The sequence below is a fragment of the Pteropus vampyrus genome, unplaced genomic scaffold (assembly GCF_000151845.1).
Source record: "Pteropus vampyrus isolate Shadow unplaced genomic scaffold, Pvam_2.0 Scaffold296, whole genome shotgun sequence".
Taxonomy (NCBI): domain Eukaryota; kingdom Metazoa; phylum Chordata; class Mammalia; order Chiroptera; family Pteropodidae; genus Pteropus; species Pteropus vampyrus.
In genome coordinates, this window is record NW_011889077.1 from 711,547 (window position 1) to 723,992 (window position 12,446).

Sequence of the window (12,446 nt, forward strand, 5' to 3'; positions counted from 1 at the left end):
GAGGACATTAAGTAGATACTAGATGATATTCAGGAATTACTGCTAATGTTTTTAGGCGTGATTATGTAAAAAAAGAGCTCCTGTTGCTCAGAGATACACACCGAAATATTTACACACAAATAAAACGCAATGTCTAGCATTGGCCTGAAAAACAAGCCAGGGGAAAGGGGACAGGGACGAAGATGACCTAAGTGACTGGCCACACGCCGGCTGGTAACTGTTGTCACTGGAGATGGGGCCCAGAGGTTCATTATAGCATCTTCTCTACCTCTGAGTATACTTGAGCGGTTCCATTAAAAAGTAACAGAATAAATGTAATATTATATAAAAGCATCTACTGTACGTGGTCGCGTCTAAGGCACATTTTTTCACATTTCAGCATCTCTGAAACAGGAATGTGCCTCACGATCAATGGCATCTGTGCTGCCTGCTTTCCTGGTGGCACTGACATCATGGGGTGTCTGACAAGTGGAGAGATATGCAATGCAGGCAAAACTGACTGTGTAAGGACTCCTTCAACGCACCGGGCACAAATAAGAGGACCTGGAACCAACTGGAAGAACCAGAGGGCGCCATTAAGCGACCCTATAAAAGCTGAATTGTCCGGTCTCTGAACAAGGTAAACTAAACTACTTAGATCCTTTGAAAAAGCAACACAGAAAAAAATCACGTGATCAGAAGCTACTTTCATAAAGTAGCACAACTTTCTCATCCAGACAATGGACCAAACCCAAAGGGACGCAGAAGAGCTGGTCACAGGACGCAGCTCTGCGGCCCCGGACAGAGCATGTTCCTCCCTCCCCAACAAACCAGGGCAGGTCTGAGGGGACTGGCCTTGCCTCGAGGGGGCTCCTGGCTCTAAGGTGCCAGGTGACCTGGGTATCTGCACCTCACACGACATCACACAGTGCCAGTCCTGGGGTGGCGGGGCTTCAGCTACACACGGCCCCTCCCCTCAGGCACACACGGTTATTTGCCAGGGAGCGTGAAGGACACGCGCCAGGCAGGGCGCTCAAGGGGGGCACGGGGAGCTGCAGGAACGGGTAGCCAGTTGCAAGCCCCTGGTTTTCGGGACTGGAGTGCCCACACCCCTGGACGCTGGGTCCCTCTCCAAAACCCGCGGAGCGATAGAGGCGGAGAACAAGCAATAGACTCGTAGGACACATCTGTGTGCGTGGGGAGAATCGAGTCACACGCCGTGATGGGGACAGTGGGTTCCTTGGTGGGAAGGTTACACGACGATGTTTTCTCGGCATATGCTTTCTGCAAAGAACAAGGGCTCCTCCGGTGAGTCTTAAGGATGGCGTGTGAGACGCAACGCCATTCGTCAGCGGCGGGTTTCCGAGGGGTGAAAAAGGCGAATCCAGTGGCAGCCGCAGGCCACCGAAGCTCCAGCCTCCATCCTGGAGGCGGCTGTACCAGCACGAGGGCACGTGTGGACCGCAGGGGCCGGGCCCTGCTCTGCCATCTGGACGCCGTGCTGGCTTTCCCGGCTGAAACCGGAAGCGCCGCCAGTCCTGCCCCCCGTGGGCGGGCACGACACACACAGCTGCTGGCCACGAGGTCTGCTCCGTGACGACAGCGCCTCGACTGCCCGTATTCTCAGAGACTGGCAGCTTCTGGCATGTCCTACCACCCACCAGTTCAAATTTCAGTTTTCAGTGAAAGACATCCACACACTAATCAGTACGTCACATGACATCTCACGACACCTCTGATCTGTTGCTTCCTGGTGGCATTTACCTCTTATGTTGCCACACACATGCATGTGTCCATCTTGGCCCCTCACAGGACCCCAAGCCAATACCCCGAAGGGACCAGCCATCCTGTTTCTTCTCCACACACTGCAAAGGCCTGACAGAGCTGGGCTCCACGACAGCCAGAACTTCGGTCTTGGGTCATTTAAGATTTGTGGAAATGTTCGTGAAACATATATATGATTGCACCATTTTTTGTTGCTTTAAAAAAAAACAAGTTACAAAATACATACAGTGAAATGTGTAAAAGACACAAATCCTAAGTTTAGATCTCAAGGAATATTTACATCTGTCACCACCACTCAATTCGAGGAACAGAGACCATTTCCATTATCCTGGAAGGCTCATTTGAGCCCCTCCCCAATAGAGACCCACCCCCCAAAAGGCAGCCGCCCCTGTTCTGCCTGTCGCCGGCCATGCCTCTTGCCTGATGGCAAACGTCGCGTCAACCGAGGCCCACAGCACACATTCATCTGCACGTGGCGCCCTCCGTTCAGCACGGTGCCAGCCCAGGCCAGCCCTGTGGGGCTGTCAGCAGCTTGCTCTGCTATCCCGCGGGCACTGGGCCTTTCTACGACATGGCACTATCCTTGGGTACCTGGGACGGGACTGCTGCGTCACAGGACAGGCGTGTGCTTCAGTTTAACCAGAAATTTCCCAAAGTGGATTCCCAAATCTACACCATATCACCAAAGTCAAATTCCCCCGTTTCTATACCCTCACCAGCCCTGTGTACTGTCCACCTTTTTTTAAAGTATTACTTTACTATTAAGGTAGTTTGAGAATTCCATACAAGTCCCATAAACTTCAGAAAAGAAGGTCATTCTGCAGCCCCCAGAACCACTCACACCTGTCGAATGACGGTGCGCTCATCCAGGGAGCCCATCCAGGTGCATCCAGGTGCGTCAGCCCTGCTCCTACAGTAGTCAAGATGGGACACACGCCCTCGACCAACATGCCAGGATTGTCTAGTGGCCCGCACGGGTCTGTCCCAGAAGCCACACGTCTGCAGGCAGTGGCGGCCCAGAGGATGCTGAGCACCTCTCCTCGGACTTCTGGGCCACCCGGACAACCCCTTGCGAACGGCAGTCCTGTCAAAGCGACAGCCTCATCCACAGTCTCCAGTTTCTGGAGGCCCCTCCTCCCCCAGGACGGTGTCGCTGGCGCCGGCAGGAGCTGCTGTACCCCTTGCGAAGCCTAAAATCGAAGATTCTTTCCACTCTTTCTTTCGTTAAAACTGTATTTTTTACAAAGCCCAAATACTGAAAATCAGAGTCCTAAGGGAACCCCAGCGCCCCAGCGTGCCCGCCCCCTGCTGGAGAAGCATGGCTGCCGCGGCCCCCACTGGGAGCGCAGCCCGCCACCGTCCCCTCTGCGAACCCGTCACTGGCCTGACGCGCACGACGGCCTGCTTCTGCTCCACCTCCAACTCTCTACGCAGGGACACAAAACGGACGCCTCCTCTGGCTCACTGTGTGGTCAGACCGCCCGCTACGAGACCGTCCGTCTCAAGCTGGACGCCACTCCGCCACCTGCACACACCGCGGTGACTGTGCCCCGGGTCGTGATGGGCACGCGGGTTACTTCCAGTTCGCAGCGACGAAGAACCGCCTCGGGCCCTGCGCACTTGCCTTTGGGCGCGCACGCGGACGTGCTGCTGTCCGCGCCGGGCAGGTGTAGGTGCGCAGCTCTGCGGACGCTGCCAACCCCTGTTAACCGTCTCAGCAACGAACGACCCTGCACCTCAACGTTGTCCTCTCGCCGCTGGGCGACTGTGCGCTGACGGCCGCGACACAGCTGCTCAGTGCGCTCGACTGTGCGTTTCCCCGTCATGCTTGTTCCCCGCCCCCAATCCCGTGTTGGCCACAGTGCCTGGCAGACGACCAACGGTTTCTCAAAGGATGCTCAGCAGCCCTTTTCCCTCTTCCCAGAGCCGTGGACTCTCGGTGGCCTTCCCCAGTAATGCCCTTCATCTGCACGGATGCCACCTCCTGTCCACACCTCCTCCTGGGCCAGCTCTGGTCCTCACGACTCTGGGCCACATGGTGGCCTCCATCTGCCCACTGAGGACCCCCGCGGGGCACCTGGTACATGGCAAGCACCCAATGACCCCGAGTCACAGTCCTCGGCCACACCTCTGCTTCCGTCCTCTGCGGGGCACCTCAGGACAGCAATCCCCACCGGCCAGCCTGGATGGCACACCTTATCTCTTTCCTTCGCTTAATCTGGAAGCTTCTACCACATGCAGCCCCTGCTCACAAACCGGTTGGCCGACTGGCTGCGATAGCCTCCCAGGCTCCGGATCAGGTGGCTCTTCTGGGACCCTGAGCAGTCCTGACCCTTCTCGGCCTACCCTGTCTGTGCACATAATCACAACCCAAGCTGACGAAAGACAAGTCAGTGCTGAGAGAACGCATTAAGAAAAAATCATCTGGGCGGTCACTGTAACAAGCAGATGATGGCCTTCTAGAAAGTACCTTCCTTTTATTGTTCTCACTATTTGGTAAAGAATAAAACACAGGCATTGCTGGTATAACTGAAAATGGGGAGATCTTTCTGAAAGGCAATGTGACAGTGTACGCTGAACGCTTCAAGGACACACGGCTCCTGAACCAGCAATCCACCTGTGCGACCATGTCGCATGGAGGTGACACGCTGGACACAGGCCGTGGTGGTGGCAGGGCTCAGGCAGCCTGCTCAGCACAGGACTGAGCCATCGAGCCGTAGCCACCGCACGGCCGGGCCTCCAGCCCGGAGAGCAGCTGCAACGCTCCTTCTGTATGTGTGTCTGGGTTTTCCAAACTTACACAGAGAATAGAGTCGATTTTTGGTAAATGGAGAAAAGAACTGTGTAAGTGTTGTAGGAAAAAAAGCAGTCTGTGATGGCGCCACTGGCACTCACGCAGAGCCGGTGCTGTGATGCTGTGGACGCTCCTCCCTGAACCCCGACAGCTGTCTGGAGCAGGCACAAGGTCCCCCTTTGCGCATCTGTGATCAGGGGAGCTGGCCCGAGGCTCTCCTTGGGCACCCCTGGGGTGTGACCACAGGCCCCACTGCAGAGGTGGGGCCGGTTCCCACAGCATCTGGCCACCACTCGTTCCCACGGCATCTGGCCACCACCCTTTCTCCTACTCCGAAAGATACTTTAAATCAACTGATTAATCAACCTGGAAGTTACCAGAATAAGCCTTACAAACCACAAAAGCAAAACACGTACAGCATTTTCTGCTACAGATGTCACAATTAGAAATGCACGAAACAATCACAATACTTACGCTTTGGGCTTAAAAAGGACTAACAAACATAAGTCAAACCCTAAAATAACCACACACCAGCCCAGACTGCAAGCCAACCAAGTCCCTGGCCTCTATCTCCACAGCTTCGCCCACGGCCGGGGATGGCCGTGTTCCAAGCCGCCTTAGCCGTGTGTGTCAGAAGCCAAAGATCAACACTGGCCTCTGGCCACTGACATGAATATGAAAAGCAATCCACCAGAAAGCCAGCCCGGATGCAGGAAAGTGAATCTATCTTTGAAAGAAAAATCAAATGTATAAAATTAAGTAAATAACTTTGTTTTTTCACTTTTGAATGTTTCCAGATTTCAAAAGAAACTAAGAATAAACTTTCCAACTTAAGCACCAACTGCAAAACGTATTTAAGACATAATAACCCTCCCACTCAAAAAAATCGACTTAGATGAGAGAAGAGTTTAAATTTCGTGCTTGAAGTGTCACATGATGTCTAGTCTCTAAAAACGCCAACACGTAAGTGTCCGTGCAACGGTCAAGAAAACGAGACGAGGAGGCCACGCCAAGACCACGCCAAGACGTGGCTCGCACGAGGGCTGACGACGTGCCCGGTGCTCTGCCACACTCCCTGCACGCGTGCCATCTCACGTGTCCTAAGAGCCAAATGGCAGCTCCCAGTCCGCCTCCACCTCGATGGGACCCACGTGTGGACGACGAGCCAGGTCTCAGCGGGCAGGGATCACTCAGTGGGACCTGCGTGCCTGGCTCCAGAGTCCATCATCCTCCAGGCCTCTGTGCCAGGCTGTCTTCCTAAAGCCCTCACAAAGGACACTTGACGAGACCAGAGGAAAATGGAGCACCGCATGCCCACGGCATTCAGTCAGCTGCCACACGAGAGAGCAGACGCCTCGCGAGGGCTGCGGGCTTGTCCCAGGAAGAGCCGAGTCCCAGGCGGCCTAACAGGCACGGCGCACCTGAGGCCAGGGCACCTCGCGCGCATGGAGGACACGGGGACACCGCCGCGTGACGATGCTCTCTCTCAATGGCATTGGGCTGTGTGCAGCCTGAGGAAAGGAACAAGGTGGTCATCAGGAAGGACAGAGGCTGAAGGGGCGGACACTGGGCGGTGCGTCCTCACCTTGCGCTCAGCACGCAGTCCAGGTCAGCTCCTCGCAAGGGGGAGCACAGCAAACGTGATTCAAGTGGGGAAAGAGCAGGGTGACGACGGCTGCTTCGCTGGACAAGAGGCAGGGAACACGCCGCGGAGGACACCACTGCGCCTGCAGCGAGGCCCAGCCCGGGGCTGAGGGCACAGGGACGCAGCCGATGAGGCGCTGAGCCCAAGCCATAGGCACGGTCCTCTTTCCGGCCCAAGGGCAGGCAATGGCCCATTTCCATTCCCTCTCCTGGTGGCCAGAGGCCTCAGAGGACTTGGGACACAGGCTAAGGCGAGAGAGGACTGTGTGCGCTGGGGGCACCGAAAGAGGCGGTGAGTGCGCTGCGGAGTGAGCGGGCACCACGCGCACCACCTGCAGCCCACGGCCTATCTGGACTCCCCAGTGTGAGGGGGGCCCCGGGGGGACAAAACACCAGTGAGCGACACGGCAGAGGAAGAGGCGTCACCGTTGCTAGTCTGTCCTGGGTCCTGGCCGGCCATCCAGATCCACCTCGCGCAGTCCCCTGCCCTCCCGTCCCGGCTGTCCTCAGCTGTCCTCAGCTGTCCCCAGCTATCGTACATAACACATCGACGGCGCCCTCGCCCTCCAGCTTCCAAAATGCCTAGAGAAGGACGGGTCGCAGTGCGGCCTCCCCAGGGCCGGGGCCCTCGCCAGCAGCTTCCTCGCCTCTCTGCAAGGTGGCAGCCGTGCTGTGTGTGACTAGTCAGCTTTCTAAGGCAAGAACAAGAATCTGGGAAAGAGTCTTAAATCCTTGAGTTTGTGACAGGGGGCGCACAGCACTGAGCTGGCCTGGCTGTATGGCTTCCCGTACCCGTCCCAAGCTGTGCAGCACTGCGGGATACACCTGCCTGGGGTCACCCCATCTGAAGTGCCAAGCGTGACCTGCCCTGACCCTACTCCGTGCTCCTTTTCCCTGAGTAAGACAAAATCTGTACCCTAGGCGAAGTCTCCCGGCGCCCGGCACAGGCGGCTGGCCGCTCAGCCCGCGTGCGTGGCAAGGCGGAGCGGCAGACGCGGGATCCAAACCTACTCAGTCGGAGCTGCCGAGAGCAGTATTTCGAGGTGGCAACTTATTTTGCCTCGCTTGTTTGATTAACTAAGGCAAGAAAAATAATTTGATAAAAACTCTTAAATTCTTGACTGTCCACTCCAGACCCACCTTCCTCATCTGTGAAGCGGAACCAGAGCGCTCACTGAGTCTTCACCGGGGGCACGGGCTGGGGTGCCTATGAATCCTGCGAGGACATGTGACATTCTGGACGTGCGCACGTGCATTTTCCCGGGTAAAGGGGCCGCAGCCACAAAATGGCGGGACCCCAGAGTCGCCGAGGTCCCCTCAGGGCACGGCCATGTTTGTGATTCTATGGCAGGGAAAGCGCTCAGGAGCCGGGTGAACGGCCACCTCAGACACACAGCGGTGAGGCTCACTGACCAGTCTCCTTCACCCACACACACGCACACGCACACGCACACGCACACGCACACACGTACTCGTCGTGTACCTTCCGTGGAACTGTGGCCACTGCGCGGCCCGTGTGCCCCACGCACCGTTACCTGCGTGGCCGCGTGCAGTGCAGACGGCCGAGATAAAACCGACGCGGGGCGTGCGTGCCCATCAGGTGAGCGGCCCAGCAGTGAGTGCCCGCTCCTAGGAGCACGCCACAGGCGCGGTGACAGCACGCCACAGGCACGGTGACAGCGAGGCGGCCCAGCAGGCCTGCTCGGGCCAACGTGAGCCCCAGCACGCTGAGCGCGGAAGCCGTGTTCTCTGGCAATTACGTAATCAGCGTCCAGGGTAACGGCGAACATGCTAAGCCCGCGGACGTCCCGAGGGAGAAACTGTCCTGGGCGCCCGTGTCCGGGCCGGGCCATCGGGTCGGGCTCTGTGCGGACCGGGCAGGGCGGGCCGACTCACTTCTAGGAGCTGCAGCTCCTGCACACAGCTGTGCAGCAGCTCGAGGGCGCGCTGAGCCACCTCCCACGGCCTCTGCAGGAAGAGCAGCAGGGTGCACTGGCGAGAGAACAGGTAGCTGCGCAGCTCCAACAGCGTGGCTTCTTGCCTCTGAATCAATTCGCGCTTCTCCATATCTATGGGCTTTCGGAGGATCAAGCCGTTCCAGCTCTTCACCGGCTGGCAGAAAAAAGTCAGCCAGTTGGCACCATCTAAACAAACACACAGCATGAAAGGCGCTGACTGTGCATCCCCTCACCTGACCCCCTCTCGGGGCTCCGGGACCCATGAACCGACGGGTGGCTGAAGGCGAGCTGCCCCCGACCACTGGCCCACCCCCTCGTCTGGCGTGGAGCCAGTCTGGGGACGTGGGGACAAGGCGGTTATCGCCCGCGCCCCCACTTGGGATGTGGCATCTGGTGATGAGCACAGGGGTACATGGCCTGGGCCACAGGCATGCTGTCGTACCAGGCCAGAAAGCCGTGGACAGCCCTGCGGCTGGGGGCCAGGGGCCGGGGGTCGGGGGCAGGGGCCGGGGGCTCGGACACTGTGCTCAGCAGGCTCCAAGGGGAGGCGCAAGGCCTGAGCTGGAGGGGGGCCTGCTGGCGGGCCTCGCGGGCGGGCCTGCCTGCCTCCATCTCCACCTTCTTCACTCGTCTGACCCCATTGTCGACTACCTGGGCCCCACTCCTAGAGGAGGGACAGCAGGCACAAGGGAGACGTAGGAGCAGCAAGCGGAGGGGCAAGTCCTGCTTGTCAAAAATATCCAATGAGGCTTCTGATTTTAACTTCGAACCCCAAGACACAAACGTGTTTGGAATAAACACGTAAGAATCTACAATAACAGGTCATTCGATCTTTACAAAAACAAACAAAAAAATTCAATCTATTTTCCTCGCCCCGAAAGGGAGACGTCCTAACCGTTCTACTCTACGGCCCTGTCGGGGAGCGACTCGACCCTGGTGGCTGACGAACCTGAGAATCTGAGGTGTGACCGCCACCCACAGCACCTCAGCTGATCTGAACTCGGAGCTGTCAGGGCGCACGCCACGTGAGGTGCCCAGCCCGCCCCAGCGGGTCCCTACACCAGCAGGGCCCTCTGCTGTCCCCACCCCCAGGATTCTCCTGACTCACCTCCACCTTCGATTCAGGCCTCTGTGCCGGTGCTGCCTGCTCAGAGGGCCCCCCGCACAGCCCCGTCTAAAGTCAAACAGCGCCTCCCGCCGCCCGCCCCTCACCTGAGCTCTTCCCCGCAGCCCGCTCTCAGCCTTGGAGTTAATAAGCATCTCTCTCTACGCCTGTTCCCCCTCATGTAAACTCCATGAAGGACGGGGTTCTGTTCGCTCCCTACTGTATTTAGAACAGTATCTATTAAATGAAGGAACCGAAGCGAACGATCTCATCATTCGGCTGCAAAACTGGGTCCGGGTTTACCTCTGGATTTTAAATCGCTCCGGATTTATTTTAAAACAGAGAACAAGTAAATTTAAGAAATATGTAAGATATTTAAAAGATATATGTGTATAACATAAATATGTGAAACATCAGGAATGTAATTTCACCTCTTCTAAATTGTAAAAATTAGATTAGTAAATACTTTGCTTTGGTTGTATGTTTCTATTTGTGTCTTAGCAAAGGGAAAGATCCAAACCTTGACTTGATATAAAAACCAGTTTGGAACAGGAAGCATCGATGGCATTTCGTCGCCACTCCCAGAGCACGGCTGGCACCCGGGGCTCGAACGGGCCGCCCCAGGTCCTCACCCTCCCGCCAGCTTCCTAGCAGGCACCACGGCTCCCTGGGACCACTCCTTCCTTCGATCATCATGACAAGGGTTCTCTCAAAAAGAACACCCAACAAAGATGTCTATGACAGCCCTATGTGTGGGGGCGAGAGCAGAAAGAACCCGAACGTCCAACACCAGGGGACCCCTGAACAAACTCACGAATCCACACTGTGAAGCTACGCGGCCACGAACAAACAGAACAGAACCTCGTCCGTTAACCTGGATGCCTGCGATGGGCCGTTAAGAGGAAGGACAAGCTACAAATGTCTATGTAATACGATGCCATTTCCATCCAAATAAATATCAACCACGAAACAGTGGGGACAATTATAACCTTTCTCCTTGCACATGGTTTCACTGGGCCAATTTTGTACTTTTAAAAGAACTTAATTATCGGAAAGTTTAAAGTTCATCAACACCCATTATATAAAACTGTGTCATATAAAGCTCGCTGCAATGAACACTCAAACACTGTGAAGACGACCGCACGATGGAATGAGGGCTCCAGCTCGCACGCTAGCCAGGAGGCACAGACTCAAGTGTCACTGGCCAGCACTAAGTTGTGAAAATGACAATAGCTAGAAAACGACTTCTTAAATGCTTTCATTGCTCAGGACTCCTCTGAAAGTGAAAGTGACTAATTCTCAATTCTCATTTCGCTCCCCACCGGAACCATGAAAATCCATCCTACGTAATTTACAGAAAAGCAGTAATGAAAGATGGTATCATCGCGTGCTGACTAACTGGCATCCTCGGACTATGGGGAAGGGGGAACGGCGCTGACAGAAGGGTCTGCTTCTCAAACGTCGCTACTCACCGCCAGCACCAAAGTTGACAACGTACTGAGAAAACAGGGCGTCCAGCTCGTCATACTGCACCAGCGCGTCTTCGAACTGCTGCAGCATCTCGAAAACGAAGGCAAGCTCCTCCTGCTCGCCCGACAGAGTTTAAAAAAAGCAAAAACACATATCAGCGTTTTGAAACACCGCTATTAAAGGTTACAGCGGAGAAAAGCAAGAAGCACTGTGAATAACGCGTATGCTGTGCTGAGTAAAAACCAGTTTGATGACACGTCAACATTTCCGCAGACACAGGGAGGGGAGTGGACAGGAGAAGGCCCAGAAGAGTCCTGGAGCCCCCGCGACCTGGTGGCGGCAACGGGACACCAGTCACCCTCGGTCCTCGGTATTCCCCTTGCCACCTCAGACTCACGCCTTTAACTGGAACTCTTCCAGGTGGAGGAGCTGGCCCCGTCCCCACTCACTCATTCAGCCGGCTACTTATTCAGACCTACGTACATTCACATCTATTAACTTTATTCCACGGGTTAAAATCGGTCTGTCACTATCCACTTTGTCGCACGAGCTGTCCCAGCTTGGGCCCCGGGGAGACCCCTCTAGGTGGGCCCCCATCCTTTCTGTGCGCTTCCTCACTTGCTGGTTCTATGAGATACTCTGGGTCCCTCTGGTATCTTCCCTGCCCAGGCCTGGAACCAGCCAATCTGCAAGGAGCCCCGGCACCTTTTAGTGGAGAATGGAGTTTAGAAACCAAGATCCTGGCAGTAGGTGTACTCACTGGTACTGAGGTATCACATTTTCTAGGCTGTCAGAGGACAGAGCTAGAAAATGTAAGTATGCGGTGTGTACTAAGCCTCAGGATGCACGTATACACCCGTATTTCCGAATCGACCTATCCATCCATCCGTCCGTCCACCCGCCCACCAAACCATGGGCTCACACTGACATCTCAGACTCCAATCCAATACCGCTGGGTTTAGACTCCCCTCGCCCTTGCTCGTAACTCTTAGAAACTAGGTTTGACAAGCCTGAGGGGTGAAGAGACAAGCAACGTGAAAGCTCCGTAGGCCAACCGCACACGAAACCCCCTCACGTGGACCAATCATCCGATGCAGCACATACAAAGCAAGCATCAGAGGGAGAGATACACGTCGCACTTTCTCACTGGAACTGGTCTTTTATTGGTTCCGAGTGCATTATTTCTTCGGTAGTTAATACACACGTGATATTTAAGTGTGAAAATTATGCTTTTTCGGTCAAAATATGGTGACTAAGGACAAAGAACCCTGAGAGCGACATTCTCGTCACTCTGCGTGCCAGGAAGGTCCCCACGCCCCTAATCTGTACCACCGCATGTCCCTTTGTTCACTTAAAACTTTTCTTCTTAAAACGGAAAAAGAGCTGTTATAGATGACGATTGAAACATGTAGCCGTCGTGTAAGCTGTAACAGAGAAACCAGCTTAAGGACTGTCTCTTACGGAAACCCGGACTGTGAACAAGAGGAGGAGACGCCCCAGGAAGTCACAGCGGGGCCAGGCGGGTGGCACCTTTCCCATCGGGACTGCCGCCACTGCAGGACTCCCCTGCCCACGGCGCGTCCAGGGAGGACGCCCCAAGAGGCCCGAGACACTGATGGTCCCAGGAATACTCTGAGGACAAGGCCAGCTGCCGGCCCTGAAGCAGCAGGGAGCAATGTCAGTCACCAGGGAGACCATCTCTGGTCCCCCC

At 55.7% G+C, this 12,446-nt stretch overlaps 1 protein-coding gene across 1 annotated transcript in view; it reads right to left on the minus strand.

Annotated features, from left to right (window-relative positions):
• The window catches only part of TRAPPC10 (trafficking protein particle complex 10), a 55,431-nt gene that overhangs the window by 24,789 nt on the left and 18,196 nt on the right, over positions 1–12,446 (minus strand). Inside the window, exons 10-12 of the mRNA XM_023521136.1 lie at positions 12,266–12,392; positions 10,738–10,869; positions 8,008–8,346 (exon numbers count right to left, since the gene is read on the minus strand). Of these exons, the coding sequence (XP_023376904.1) occupies positions 8,008–8,346; positions 10,738–10,869; positions 12,266–12,392 (598 nt within the window). The remainder of the gene's footprint in view (positions 1–8,007; positions 8,347–10,737; positions 10,870–12,265; positions 12,393–12,446) is intronic.